Source organism: Apteryx mantelli, chromosome 19 (genome assembly GCF_036417845.1).
Source record: "Apteryx mantelli isolate bAptMan1 chromosome 19, bAptMan1.hap1, whole genome shotgun sequence".
NCBI classification, from domain to species: Eukaryota; Metazoa; Chordata; class Aves; order Apterygiformes; family Apterygidae; genus Apteryx; species Apteryx mantelli.
This window is the reverse complement of record NC_089996.1, coordinates 13,048,592-13,063,941: the sequence shown is the minus strand read 5'-3', so window position 1 is coordinate 13,063,941 and position 15,350 is coordinate 13,048,592. Positions and strand designations below refer to the sequence as shown.

The 15,350-nt window shown below is 37.7% G+C and overlaps 1 protein-coding gene across 6 annotated transcripts in view; it reads right to left on the bottom strand.

Moving 5' to 3' along the window:
- Positions 1-3,051: 3,051 nt before the first annotated feature.
- The window catches only part of RHOT1 (ras homolog family member T1), a 29,240-nt gene continuing 16,941 nt past the window's right edge, over positions 3,052-15,350 (bottom strand). For 3 of the 6 annotated variants that reach the window (XM_067308164.1, XM_067308162.1, XM_013953129.2), the window contains 7 exons: positions 15,030-15,160; positions 14,612-14,695; positions 13,702-13,821; positions 13,169-13,371; positions 11,639-11,761; positions 5,692-5,835; positions 3,052-4,208 (listed from right to left, as the gene is read on the bottom strand). In XM_067308164.1, coding sequence (XP_067164265.1) covers positions 4,091-4,208; positions 5,692-5,835; positions 11,639-11,761; positions 13,169-13,371; positions 13,702-13,821; positions 14,612-14,695; positions 15,030-15,160 — 923 coding nt within the window. In that variant the 3' untranslated portion in view covers positions 3,052-4,090. The remainder of the gene's footprint in view (positions 4,209-5,691; positions 5,836-11,638; positions 11,762-13,168; positions 13,372-13,701; positions 13,822-14,611; positions 14,696-15,029; positions 15,161-15,350) is intronic. The other 3 variants (XM_067308165.1, XM_067308163.1, XM_067308166.1) reach the window with 3 other exon arrangements.

The window sequence follows — 15,350 nt, the reverse complement described above, 5'->3', positions numbered from 1 at the left end:
TCAGGGGTCGGGGCGCAAAGCGAAAGAGCCGAGAGCGTCAGCGCCGGGGGGGCCGCCCGGGCCCCCTCCACACGGCGCCACACGCCAGCTGGGCTCGGAAACGCCCTAAGGGCAAAATCTCCCCCTCGGGGCAGGGAAAATCCCCTCAGGCCAGGCCAGGGAGCGCCTCGCGGCCGCGGGCGGCGCCTCGGGCTCGGCGGGAAGGCCGCTCCCTCAGGGCGGGGCGCCCCCCCGGCCTCGTCGCGCGCGCTCGCTGAGGCGGCGGGCGGCTGCTCGCGCGCGGGGCGGGAAACGCACGAGGAAACGGGCCGGGCCCCGCGCGCCCTCCAGCGGCGCCCGGAGGCGGCGGCCGGGGGGGGAGGCGGCGGCGGCGGCTCCCGCTCCCTCAAGGCCTCGGACCCGGCGGCTTCGCGTTGCCTGGCGGGACTCGGCGCACTTGGGGTAAATGGAGGGGATTTTCCCGCTGCCGCGAACCCCCCGCGAGGCTCCAGGGCGCATCCCGTTACGGTAACGGTGTTATTCGGCTTTGGTCACCTCAGAGACTGCTCCAGACAGCACCCCCTGCCTTTTTTTTCCCTAATTATTACTAAATTGTAATTACACTCAGCAACTTATGTCACTAATATACCCTTTCTCAGAAGTCACCAGGAGTCACGGCCAGCAATTTGTTCTCCTTTGCAGAAGATCGAAGCCAAGAATAGCAGGTTAGCATTACAAGAAGGTGTTTTCACATTACCATAGAAATAAATGTTACCTTTTAATGCTTGTTAAATGGTAAGCATAAAGTATGTTTAAATAAGATGAAAATATTCACCCATGAACAAATTTTCCTAAAGCAACAGCACTCATACAACCCTAACAGAAGCCCTTTATGAAAAACAAGTGATTCTGCCTCAGAGCTGTGCCTAAAAAGCACCTGAGACTGAAAGCACTCCGGGCTGGCTGGCTGGCGGGATGAAGAAAAGCACAGCAGAGCCGGCATTTCTTTCTGCAGGTTCAGCACGTGGAGTCGTCACCGAGGCAGCCGTGGTGCAGCTGGGCTGGGGACGGCGCAGCGTGTACGGCGCAGCACAACCGAGAGGCCAGCGGCTCCAGGTGGCCCATCAGCATCTGCACGAGTCACCCCTGCAGAAAAACGTGACAGCAAAGCTTCGATATGCACAGGTTGCTGAACTGCAGCGAAGCACAAGCTGCTCTTGGGAATGGCAGCTATAACAGTCTATTATTTGACACAGATGAGCTGTGCCATTAATATAATGCTTAGAGATTTCTGGGAAAGTGGTACTTAGGGAAGTGGGAGTCATAACTGTAAACACCTCGTGCAATGCACTGGGTTTAGATGCGTTTTGGAACTAACGGCTACTGATGACTCTAAAACAGCATACCCTGCCCAGACCTCTGACCTCAGAGATATGCCAAAATCAGTGCTGCAGGGCCATCGCTCTCTCTAAAGACACTTCAGCATCAGTACATTGGCAGCCTGAGATAAATTTGTGAGAAATGAAGTCCTGAAATACTCTTAGAAATGCAGAGGTAGGGAAAAAAATCAGTGGTGTTAAGATCTACTAAGTTAGAATTTCCCATTAGAAAAACAAACAAATCTTACTCGAGGCATAGCAAATATCTACTCTTCCCTGTCTTCTGTGATATTAAAAGATCAGTAGGCCTAGATGAGCAGCCAAAGATCCATGCAGCATAAGTCACACTATCGCAGTGGTCTTCCTTCTTATTTTCTGTCATAATCTGGGCTTCTTCTACCAGGGCAGGTATGTTGTACCTGAACAAAAGAAAAAACAAAACAAGTGACCTATCAGCTTCTGAGAACACATCATGAACTTTCATCATGTACTAACAGCTTACTATACCTTCTGGCAACACAAGCTCATGAGTGCCTTCCACAGGCACTATCAGAAATACTCCCACTATAAAGCAACTGGCACAGGTGAGACCACACCATACTATACCCAGTTTTGTGCTTCCCAGTACAAGGCAGACATACTGGAGTGAGTCCAGCAGAAGGACATACAAAGACAGGCTGAGAGAACTGGCCTTAGACAGTTTTAAAAGGTTAAGGCAAAGGGACTCTAATTACTATCTCCAGTTACCTAATGGGATGATACAGATATTTCTAATGATCACCTTCTTAGGGTAATTTGTAAGATGTTATACAACAGCATATAAACCTCTTCATAAAAATACGTAACCACCTTTTCTTCAAGAAGCTTTTGAAAATTAAATCATTTTCTAGAGACAGGTAGTAGTTCCTAGGTTGGGAGCTTTCTAATCTGCTGTGGATGGTGGGTGAAACAAGCTTCCTCGTTCTCCCTCCTCTCTCCCCTTGCTTTTCTGGAAAGATCAGCTTAACAGAGAGGCATTACTCTTCCCATCAACCTGCTGAACTATTTATTTTCTTCTTTCACTCTATTTTACCCTTGCCAGTAAACACACAGTTCTTGGCATTTTTCTATTATGGAGCATTTTCATGTTTACAATTATTCCTATGCCATCTTTTAAGCAGATAGGTTTATTCTTCTGTCCTTTGCATCTCAGCTGGACACTTCATAAGAAATTATAAAGAAGCAGAAGCTTGGTTATTTCTCTTCTCTTTCCAGCCAATTATCCCTTCATCAAATATACATACCCTTTCTTTAGAACTAACAAACAGAAGAGTTGAAGAGGAACAGGGAGAAGAACAGGAACAGCTACAAAGATACTGTTACCCCCCCCCCAAAAAAAAAAATCACATAAAAAATGTTAGACTTATTTCCTCTACCGAATAACAGTTACTTTGGAATGTGGTTGTTATAAAGGCAGAAAGTACAGCTCAACCATGTGTTTGTATTTCTGCTTCAGTATATCATAGATGCCAATTTTATTTTCTGGTAAAAATCAAAATAAAACTAACAGATCAAAGAAACTACATATTCAAGATATTTAAGCTCCAACAAGTTATAGCACTGACACAGTATCTCACTGATACAGGAGAAGGTTTTATAAACACCATCTTTCAGGACAGAGGAAGGGGGGGAGGAAAAAAAGATAAAAGACAAACACAGTACACAGTTATTTTATTGAAATACTTGAAAAGGCCAGTGATGGAAAAATAGGTTTGTCACGAGGAATAATGTTAGATTTACTTGATCATTAAAAAAGCTGTGTCTACAGGTAATTCTAGCCAGTTACAGAATACACTGTGAACCATGCAACTAATATACTACAGTAGAATAGGCACTGTGTAATATTTAGGTCTAGCTCATACACAGCTTAACAAGTATGATTTACAGATGTGAGAAATTAAACAGCAACACTTTCTGAATTAGAAACATTTACAATATATAAATCTTCTCATCTGATTCATACGGGTTATAAAACACAACATAGTGGAAAATGAAAAAAACGCAGAATTACACACAGCATATGAAGTTGGTCTGGCAGTTTCTGAAGTTTACTTTTTTCCTCTTAAAAGAAATCTTAGACTGCTAAACATGTCACTGGTCATATAACATACAAAATCATAGGCCAAGTCAGCCACAGTGACTTTTTTTTCTTGAAATACATAGTTCAGTGGGTAAATTTTTTTTTCAGTTAAAAAAATAGATAAGAAAGAAAATCACAAATTCTGCCTGGTACAGCTTGTAGTCCCAAAATATGAAGTCCCTTCAGATGAATTTGTAATAAATAAGCAATCCTTGAGGAAGAGTGATCCTTGAGTTGAACCTATTCTACTGAAAATGAATTTCAATTATACACTATCATGTCACTATGGTGAAACATCTAAGAACAGTATTTTGAATAACTTTTTGGGAAGCCATGTCTTACTGCCTTAGTATGTACAGGTTATTTACAGCAAATTCCCTTTTGGCCTCATAAGTTAAGCCATTTTAGCTGGCTGTTAAGATGCAATTCTTTTTTTCCACACATTATGCAATACTGTAATTAGAACTATAATTTAAAATAATCTTATGCATGAATTACAAATATTAATAAAGTAACTCTGCATATATAAATATTCCTAGCAGAATTTAAAGCATTCAGAATGTACATAAAAGTTTATTTTTATTTGGTAGGGCCAGACGTGCTTCTTCCCAGATCATCGTTGTTTTAATAACGCTTTGTACATAGCAAAACCCAAAACTGCAAAAACAGTAGCACCAAAACTTGCTCGAAGCCAAAATGTAGAGCTCTTGAGGTCTGCTTGTGTCACATGCCTGCAATTTAACACACAAAAAAAACAGGTTAATGTCATGACAGGAATATCAGACAACTTGTGCTAAACAGCTCTGCTTTTGGAAATTCATCATTACACTTGTCACGAGCAAGCAGCATACAGTTAGGCCTGAAGAATAACCATACAGGCATTTGTACTTTTGTTAAAAGCTTAGAACTTGATCTGCAGCCTTGATCACATTAGTGGATCTTACTAAAATCTGAGACTTCACACAGCTGAAAGAGGAATGCCAGAGCAGATCATTAGTCAGCTATGAATGTGGGGAGGGCAATCTGCTGTCTTTGAGAGGACCAGCAAGTATACAGAAAAGGAAAGCAAAAATAGCTAGTAAATAATTAAGCATCCATAGTGAGAACAAGTATGATGCAGCAAAATATAATTTTTTTTAATCTTCTGTTTGCATATTTCTGCTTTTTCATGCAAAACCTTCCCAGTCTTGTTGAGTATCTATTTAAATTTCTTGCAAAAAAAAAAGTTTACTGACAAGTAGCAAGTAATATTTTTCCAAAAGCTAGAATCAAAGAATGACAGTTTGTAAAGCCCTTCCCAATACAGTCACAAGAACAGCAACAGAAGCAGTCATCCAATACGAAGCTGAAAGCTAAGAGAATGTGCTAGTGAAACAGGCAGTGACACTGGCATCAACAGAAAAAGACAAGATGTAACAACAATATGAAGTGACTGGATGACATAAAAAGCCACATTTTGCATGACAATAGAGACAGCCAATGACCCAAATATTGCAAAAAGTTTGTGAGCATGCTCAGTTAAACACTGCTAGCCATCCTCAAAGTAGTCTCAAGTATGACAGCTTACCATAAAGCAGGAGTTACTGTTTAAAACAAGTTATCATAAACACCACAATTCAAACACAAGAAGTTCCTAAATAATAGTAAATTTTTTTTTTGTTTTTTAAGATAGAAATTGCAACAGAACTTTACTATCCTATGTATTTTAGCCTGTATTAATTGTCATGGGTTACTCAGTGAAAGCTGTAGGATTATTACATACAAGAAACAGAGACCCTGAGCATACACTGTGTGTAAGACAGTTTATGTAGCGTGAATGGCAGAGCTATCATATACAAGTTGTTTTGTAGAGCAGGAATTGTTACTTGTTATCAAAATGCACAAAACCAGTTTAAGATATTCTTTAGCAGACATTTGCAGGAGCAGCATGAGCTATGTAGATAACCAGTGTACTGTAATATCACATGCTGAAGAACAGGCACAAGTTCTTTGGTGCACAAACAGCCAGTCACAGCTGCTCACTAAAAATTCCTATTCTTAAATAAGAATATCTTGCTCTGTTATGGAACAGCTCAAATTCATGAGTTCCTGCAAGCATTAGCTCTTCCACAGCTAATTTGGACAAACTCTCTGCGTACTAGATGTCAGGTGGTTTGCCAAGGGGAAAGAAGGGAAAAGGCAATGGCAAGGTCACCTTAGTTAGGGTGCTGTTACCTGTCTTCAAGTAAACGTGGACCAAGAGATGACTCCATGAAGATGGAATCTTCTACAAAGTTGACGGCGTGCACCTGTTGCATAATACTGCTCTCCTCGTCTGCTAACAGGATGGCACCCAACTCATCTATGTAGGGTCTTAACCTTTTTACACACATGCACAGTTTGCAGTTCATAGCATGGCTCAACAACAGCGTCTCAAAATATGCCAAAGTGACAAAGCCCACACGATTTATAATCAGCTAATTTTTACCCATCTAGTCCCTGATTCTTGTGCAGTTGTTAAAAACTTAGTGCTTGGGGAAAACAGAAATAGCTGCAGTTTGTGCTTTTGATAAGTTAAGTCAAAAATATAGTTGTATAAATAAATGCCACTGCTTTAAACAAAACTGCTTAAGAAACTGAATCTCTTGCCACCCCATCTCCAAAGCCTCAGCTTTCATGCATCTATAGGATACTGCAATACTCCTGCACCATACACGTGAGCTAGAGTACCTGTGCAGAACACACTGGGATGACTCCAACACATCAGCCCTAAAACTGACAAGATCTCATTACTGTTGATAATTCAAGACTGTATTTTAGCACTACTAAGAAGTTTTAGAGCAAGCTTGTTTTTTAGTAAAAGATTGTAAAACCCTTAAGATCAGTAAATTATAATATTTATCTGTATATGTAAAAAAATCACTTGTATGTAACATGTAGATTATGTGACAAGTTCTGCTGGGTGGATATTTGTATAATTAACAGCTCTCAAGTTTAATTTGGTTAATTCAAATGTCCAACTACTTGCATAATTTAAAAAGCATGCCCTTAAAAGTGCAAATCATTATTTAAATTGCAAATAAACGCTTCTGCATTGCCTTGTAAAGCACTATCACTTACATCTAGATTTTCTGATTCCTATCTGTAATTTGCCTTGTTGTAACACTTTGCTGGTCCATATTTAATGGTACACAAGAAACTCACTAAGCATGCTAAAGTAATACTACGTCCTTTTAAAAAGCAATGAATATGTTCTCAGTTATGATAAAATCCTCTTTTCATGTCTAAATGGAGAGTAAATTGACTCTGATCCTTTATCTAAGCCCAACGGTTACAGATTCTTTCATTTAAGTGAAGGAATTAAAACAGGGCAGGGATTTGTCTCATGACCACAAGGGAAGCTACTGACTTTAATGAGTAAGGATTAGGGCCCTCAGAATATCTCAGTACAAAAATTTAAAGTCCAAAAGTAATTACTGAAATTCAGAACACTTTGAATATCTAATTCCTTTACACCTTTGAAAAAAACTCAAATTTTCTTTGTGTGTTCCTTACACTGTCATAAATTCCATTTTTTTTGCAACTTTGTTCTCTAATCACATTGTTTAGCTGCCATTAAAAAAACCAGTCTAAAATATTAAAAAAGAATCAATATTTGTTTCTGGCATAGGCTCTTTGACATGAAGGTGATTATAGTGCAGATAAACTTTCTCAAACATGTACAGAAAGCTTCTACATCTTCAATAAATGTTACTTTGAAATAACATTAAATTTTTACTTTAGTGTTGTTGTGTTTATGGAACTAATTTGCATCAATGGTAGAAATTACTACTGCCTTGCTAGCAAGAGTGTAACTATCAATTTCATTAACTCCAAACTAGAAAATTACTCTGTGCTTGGCAGGGGAAAGAAAAGTATGTATATATGTGCACACACACTAGTTAGGACTCCATAAACAATGCTGTATTTGAAGCTCTTGCTTATTAGTAATAATACTTAGCTTTCAAACTTCAGAAATAGAATTGTGTGGGAATTTAATCAGACAATTAGTTCCACATATATACAAAGTCTAGAAATTCTGCCTCTGGCATAAGATTCAGATTTTAATACACGTTTTGGGAAAAAAAAGTGCAACTGATATTAAGGGCAGGTTGAATAAAGAGTAATTTGTTGCTTGTTGAATGACATGTTTCCAATCTGTGCAGTCTTTCTTTTAAGAGGCTTTAACAACTCACAAGAAGTTTGCATCATGCACTAAGCAAGAAGTTAACTGAGCATGCCTATCATGGTCACACACTGAAAACTGCTGAATTCTGGGCCAGTACTGACACTTTTCCCCATGTCAGCAGCAAAAGAATCCCAAGTTTGGGAAGATTTAACTTTAATTATAGGAGTTCCAAAACATTCCCATTTTAACTATGAAAGCATTTTAAAAGCACAGCAGTGAGGCCAGACTAGCCAAGTGGCTACTCACACCAGAATTATAAGCAAAGTTAATGCAGCCAGCAAGCAGCAGTCTGCTCTGAGAGGTAGTAGGTTCTAACAATAAAATACAAGCAGTTGAATTCCAAAAACATCATATAACATATGCAAGCTGCTGCAGCTTTCCTTCAGGCACATAATTTCCTAGGATGCAAACCAACTCCAGCAGTTAGAATTTTCCCCCACGCATTAGCCATCTAAAATGTGAGAAGCTCCAAGCACATCTTATTATCTACAAAACCTAAAAGGAATGTAAAATGCCAATTCAATATATTCCATTTGGAAAGTAGTCAAAGAATGCAGCTTTGCAAACTTCTACTCAGTATGGAGCATTAAACAGTTCAGAGAAGGATGAAAATAGTTAAGTAAAATATTGTTATACTGTCCTAATTTGAAGGAGACCTAAGTAAAGGGATAGATTTCTTCAATCAGATTTAATGATAATATACTACTACAGTTTTGAAAAAATAATCCAAGTACACTGCACACTGTGGAAAAATAAAATCTGGATTGTGTTTTTAGAGCTCTTCCCATTATTAAAGGAAAATAAAACTATTCTCTTTAATTTCAGAGAAGGAAGGTTTTATAGGAAAAAAAAAAAGTTCTTATAAATAATTCCTGAAACAATCTTGTTTTATATGCAAGTAAAACCTCACTTCTATTTCACACTATTTAAAAACTTCAGAATGAAGAAAAACATTGTCTGAGAAGTCTCCCTCCCTGAACAACACAATTCTCATGCATAAGAATAATTTTGAAACAAACTCAGCTGCCACAGAAAAAAATGCCACTACTATAACAAGCAAAAGGCAACAAGTGAATGATGTAAAACCAAGAAAGCAGAAATACACACTTAAAATGGATGCCATGGAGTTAAAAAAAACAAAAAAAAAAAACAAGCTGATGGTTAAAGAAAGTGTTAGAATGACATATGCAGAAATCTTGCTTTTAAAAAGAGGTAAAATAATGTAGTAAGAAGAGATTAAGTGCCAGCCAGACAACTACAAATGAACACCTAAAGGAAAGAACAAATCAAAAAATATAAAAACACTACAGCATAGTAACAAGTCTCATACATGCATCTACAGTGCTCTGAATGCAGTGTCTTCCTCAAAGAATCAAACTGTGATCCTGGGTAGTTCAAACCAACAATCCTGTTCCTGTACAATAAATATTCCAAAGCTGATCTTCCACATTTGTTGAAATTGCTTTTCTGATAACCTACAAAGCCTCAAGAGAGTCTCTGAAGTTTGTCTATACAAGAGAAATTGAGGGTGGGTATGAACATATCTTTCAGTTGCACGGAAGCAATGTTCTTCCTTTAATTACTAAGGTGGGAATAGTCAAATACAAAATTATATTTTGCTTCAGTAACAGTGTGTAAGCATTACTTAGCAACAAATAATACAGGAAGGGTCCAATCGGAACAATTTCTGGTTATATACTTCCACTGTCTAAAACTTCAGAATAGGAGGAGACCAGGAGAATAAATACTCTTGAGAAACCTCCTTTGCCTGTTAGATAACTAACTTTTGCCCAACTTTCTAGCTTGATGGTAAGCATTTGTAAAAAACAAAATAAAAAATTCATACTAACTACATCAAAAAAAGTCTCCTTGACTCAAATGCCTTCTCTAATCTAATCACAAATCTTCATTAGATTAAAAATACTTTTAAGGAGTATTTTTTAACATTTTTGAACAAGAAAAGCTATCTCTACCCTCCTAAGTCTACAGTTAGGGGCTAATACCTGTTTTTTTTGTTGTTGTTAGCTGTGTTTTTTAAAAACACAGCTATCTCAGCTCTACTGTTCTTTACTACGTATGTAGTCCTACAGCAGCCCATGTACTGCATGGTGAATAAGCTGTGCCAGTTTGCACATCCAAGCTACAAGTGTGTTCCATAAGGAAACACTCTTGAAGAGCTCCCTAGAAAGCGAGTTGGTTAGATGAAGTTAGCGTGCTGGAACCTCCAACAAAACACCAGTGACTAACTAAACGACTGTAGACAGATTCTAGCAAGTAACTCTTCCTTTCCATAGGATCAGTGCAAAAGTTTGAGGAATTCTTTGTTCTGAATTACAGAATTTTTAGAGAGTAGTGGATTCAGACGTTTATTCCCCACTATCAAGTGACAAGGTGCGGAATGACAGCACCCAAGATTTTCCAGTAAAAGATTTCAAGACAACCAGTCTTCGACAGTGTCTCAGGGGAATGAAGTACAGTGTCTAATGAAGGACTCAAATGCCCATACAAAAGAGAAACAAGCCACAACAGTTAATGTAGCAATCCATAACCATTCTGAAAAGAGAAATGAGGATTAATTATAGAAGTGGTTTCAGCCTCACTAGCAAAGAGTTGGGGTTTTCTAGGAGTGACTGCTGAACGAAATTTTAGAGTGACAATATGCAAAGAGACTTTTGTTTCAGGGGATCTTTGTCTGAGGGAAGACTACTATGAAAGATATGTAGCATGAACGATCTCACTCACATTTATAGTATTTTCCTGAGCTAACCATCCCCTCTCCTCTGCTCCCCCCCAAATTCTTACTCTCTGGTTAATACTTGTATCTTGAATTCCAAAAGCAGTATTTCACCAAGATGCTTAATACTCTAGATATGCACATCAGTAGGCCTCCTGTGCACGTGTAACTTGCATTTAAAGGAGACATTCACTCTGTTCGAAGCAGCTACATCTGAAAACAATATAATATAGTAATAAACATGGAACAGCAGCATGTCATGATATTCTAACCACAGCCTTCCAATAAACATTTTCATCATAGTCTGACTCCAAGAAGGCTATAAAGGATGGAAACACTACACTACAAAAATTGTTCGGTTTGAACTCCCATTTGCTGGGGGAAGATGATAAATGCTGAGCTGTCAGTAATTCATGTGTGTCAAAACCAAGGTGTTTCATAAACACAGCCTGCAGTACACACAAGACAAGGTGTAGCACTGTTTTCAATGCTGAAAACCAGTTCTCAGAATCTACAGTATCAGTTTACCAATTGCTTTTTTTCAAAATATCTGCAAACACACATGGTTAATCATTTACCACTTCTAATATGTTGTGTTTTATTCAGAGAGGAACTGGATGTTAAAAGCTCCAGATTTTTTCACAACATATCCACTCACTGTGTAAACCAGCCATAAATATATATGCATATATTTATACACACAGAAATTCTATCAACTCCCCAAAACAAAACCAGCAACTGTAAACATGTAGTATGCTATATAACGCTGCTATAGTCAAGCCTTGCCTTTGTCTACATTAAATGAAAATATATTTGTAGAACTGATATCTAAGAGGCACTGCATCTAATGAATACTAAAACCTATAATGTCTTAAATGAGACACATTTTACAGATTTAGAGACACTACTTGCTGTCTGTTATCAGTTCCCTAACAACACAGGCCTAATTTCTCCTTATTTGCAATCACTAAATGGCTGAATTGACCACCAAATTGGTGATGTTTCAAAAATATCTTTAAACTAAGCTCCAAAGACCAAGAGTACTTTTAAGCTACGCAGATCAACGCTTGAAAAATCTTATGACAATTATTAAAATAAGCATCTGCCTGCTTAGTGGATATGGAGTGAAAAATCTGCAGTATATAAGGTTACCAATTGCTTTTTCAGAAAAAAATTTATTTTAAAAGCACACCTGGTACCTAGTAAATAAAGTTAAGGACCTGTTAAGAACTGCAGTGAAGAGTTTGTTCTTTACAGATTGCAGCAAGTCTGAGTTGAGGAAGTTCTGACAGATGCAAAATGTACACCTGTTGCAGGCGCACATACAGCGTAACCGGGCATGGCTGCGAAAACACACAGAAGGACAGGAGTTGAAATCTTGCTCATAGAAATCAGGTGCACATTAGGACTGTGCCACAACCAAGAGAGATTTAGGAATAAAAGTTACATTTGAATGAGTAAGGAGAGGAAAAAAAATAAATAAATACACGGGGAAAGCAAGGGTAAAACTACAGCTGTGCAGAATTTTAGGGTTAGATGTCCTAGGTGTTGGACATTTTGGCATTATCACCTATATGCAGATCGTAATAGCAAAACACAAGCATCAATGAAAATATTTGCTGAATTACATTCAAGTTTGTAAGGAAAGCATCCAAAGGCTTCGGAGTATGTCTGCACAGCAATAGGTAACACCCCTTTTTCAAAGGAAAGTAAGCCACATTTTCTACCACTTTGAATGCACGCTGTACAAAGTGACAGTTACCCCTACTTTTCCCACCCTAACACACACACATGCTTGAAAACTAGGGGAGAAGCAGGGATATTGGCACAACAGACACTTATAGCCAGTGCTACACTTTTAGTAGTGTCCTAATATTCCACAGCTACAAAATAAATAGAGGAGAATGAAATCAAAAGCTTTACAGATCTAATTCAAGAAATTCTTTTTCAGATACAAAACAAAAACCACTAGATTTTGGGTGAAAGTGACATTAGTTCTATTTAATTTAAAGCAAATGTCAGCTGTCATACTAGACTCTATCTATAATATTTATCTAGTACATCACCATATTAAAAGCTCCACCCACCAAACAGAGATGCAAACTGAGCTTGGCAACAGAGTGAGATATGTGCTGAAAAAGAATGCGAGCTTAAGTATATTATGTCTGAAGCCCAACAGATGTTTATACAGACATTACATGAAATATATCAGATCTATAAGATTCATGATTTGAAGCATACACTAATAAACACCCCAGATAAGAAAAAGCTTTAAGCTGTGCATTGGGGGAATTACTATTCACTAATGAGTGTTATAACTTGTAATCAACTGTAAAATTGTACTGTAAAGTTGTACTGTAATCCTTGTTAATAGCTCAAATTATTCACAACTATCTCAAAATTACTGAGATATGAACACTGAGAAAATGAGTTATGCATCCACAACGTGTACGGAACACAAATCTACATATTCATTGGATAAATATATCTAAAATGCAACATGAACTGGATGAAATAGCGTATTTGTTAAAAAATGGGTTAATAACAATAGTTGATACTATCTTATATGTTGGATGTAAACCAACTTTTTAAATTCGAAATAATTTCAAGATTCTACTTAAGCTGCTGTTACATCTCTCTCTGTTGCTAAACCTCAACGAGGCAGTTCCACCCTCACGGCTAACAATGATATGCAGTGGTACTGTGTGTGACCCATGCAGTATGAAAAGTATAATGGTTCAAGTACTTACGGATACATTGCCATCGTTGTCAGTTTAACAAAGATATCCTTACTTGGAGCATCAACAGTATTACAAGTAAAGGCTTGAGGCGGAGGCATTTTGTGTTTTTTGCAGAATTCAGCAGGGGAAATGCTATATTCTTGTCTAACTTCATGCAAGTCAGACTTTGCAGCTACCACTAAGCAAGGTATTCTGCTATCCATGAAGTGCTGCTGCAAATTTGAAGAAAAAGAGAGAAAGAAACAGTATATGATATATTCAGCCTGAAATAGCCTGAATTTAACTGGTTGCAGCAGCAGTAAGATGTATTCATTGCACTAAGTCTGGCGCTTTTAGAAGCGGAATATTTTATATAGACAGGTATACCTTAGCTTTGTATGAAAAAAAGGAAAAAAAACCCTCTTCCATGACATTTCCAATGCATTTGCCATATATAACCGGCACTCATACAGAATATGTATTTTAAGCAGAACTACTGCATAAAAGACTAGTAACTGAAACTGAATTTTGTCAATGAACAGACACATATATAAGATACAAACCTTAAAAATCCTGGCACAGTACTCAAAGGACTTAGGGTTACTGACATCATATACCAGGCAGACAGCATCGCATATGGTCTCAGTGTCGGTTAAAAATTCAGAATCACTGACATCATGTAGCTGGAAAAAAGGTGGTGGGAATGGGAGAAAAGCTCTGTCATTATGCAGTTAAAGGAACTTTATAACTTTCATTTTCTCGTAATTTTATGGCTCATTTTTATGTATCCTTAGAACTAATGGACTGACAATAGCCAGAATTAAAAAAAAAAAAAAAAAAAAAAAAGAATTTACCATACAGCTAACATATGTGAGCTGTTAACATCACATCTGCAGGCAATCACAACCTCAGCATAAAAAGTTACATCTGCTTCTAACACATAAAACCTTAGATTCCCATAGAAACTGGCATTCATCCTACAGAGAAAAATCAGAGTAGAAGACTAGATCTTGGAAGAGAAAGATTTATTATCACAGTGAAGGAAAACTACAGTCAAACAAGCCTTTAAAGAAAATATTTAACCCACTGAAGTTTAACTTTAGCCATCCTAATCATCCCACCTGACAGGTTCTTATTTTATAAATAAGTAGACTGTTTGCTGATAATTTATCATCTAGTGTTATAATTCGATGCCCAAAAGTATAAACATAATAGAGGGATTTTGTACAATTTAAGTGAAGGCTTCAAAAATAACAGATAGAGCCTGAACATTTTGTTCGGAGTATTAGCAACATGCAAAACCGGAAGTTATTTTAGCCTGAATGGGAAAAAAAAAGGGGGGGGGGGACTCCACATTTAAGAAGAGACAATTAAAACAGAAATTCTTTATATTTGTTTGCAGAAGGCTCCAAAGAATGGCATTGAATTTTAAAATTAATCAGTCCTATGCAAACAACAATAAGGCAGCCTTACCAGCAAGTATTTTTCCTGTCCATATACATAGACTGTATTAATGGCATAGTAAGATTTGTGTTCTGCACGTATTTGCCTCTGCCGCTGGAAATACAGAATTTCACATTAGACAATAGCAACTTTCCCCTCTCTAAATTAGATTTGAGCAGCTGTTTTACTCCACTTATTAATGAATGAGAATAACAGTAATCTGTCCCTGGTTTATTTTGGCAAGCACATGCACAGTTATACTCCGTGATGAACAAGTAATTATGCAATGCAATATCCATTTGCCTATTTGCTGATCTATGAAACTATAATCCATGGGAGGACTCTCCAAGCTCAGTAATAATCAGCAAAGCTCTAAGGTCCAACAGGGTTTTCCTGTCCAAAATTAACTCAAAGCATGCATGTGTGAATGTAAACAAAGGTCTCTTACTATTAGATTTCTTCCAAGAAGAGCCTGAAGAACTCCACTTTTCCCACAGCCTTTCATTCCAACAACATTGCATCGGAAAACATTTCTTTGAGTCTGTTTTTTCTGGAGGTCTATTTTTTTATCTCTAGTTACTTTTGAAAAAACACAAATATTTTTCACAAGATGTATGTGTGTGTACGTATGTAAAAAACATGAGATCTGAAACTGCTGTGTTGTTTAACAGAGGTGGAGCCATTTCATTAGTATTAGTAATTTTACTGATTTAATTAAAAAACTGAGTTGCATTCTGCAGTTTTTCAAAACCAATTTAAAACAAGCAAA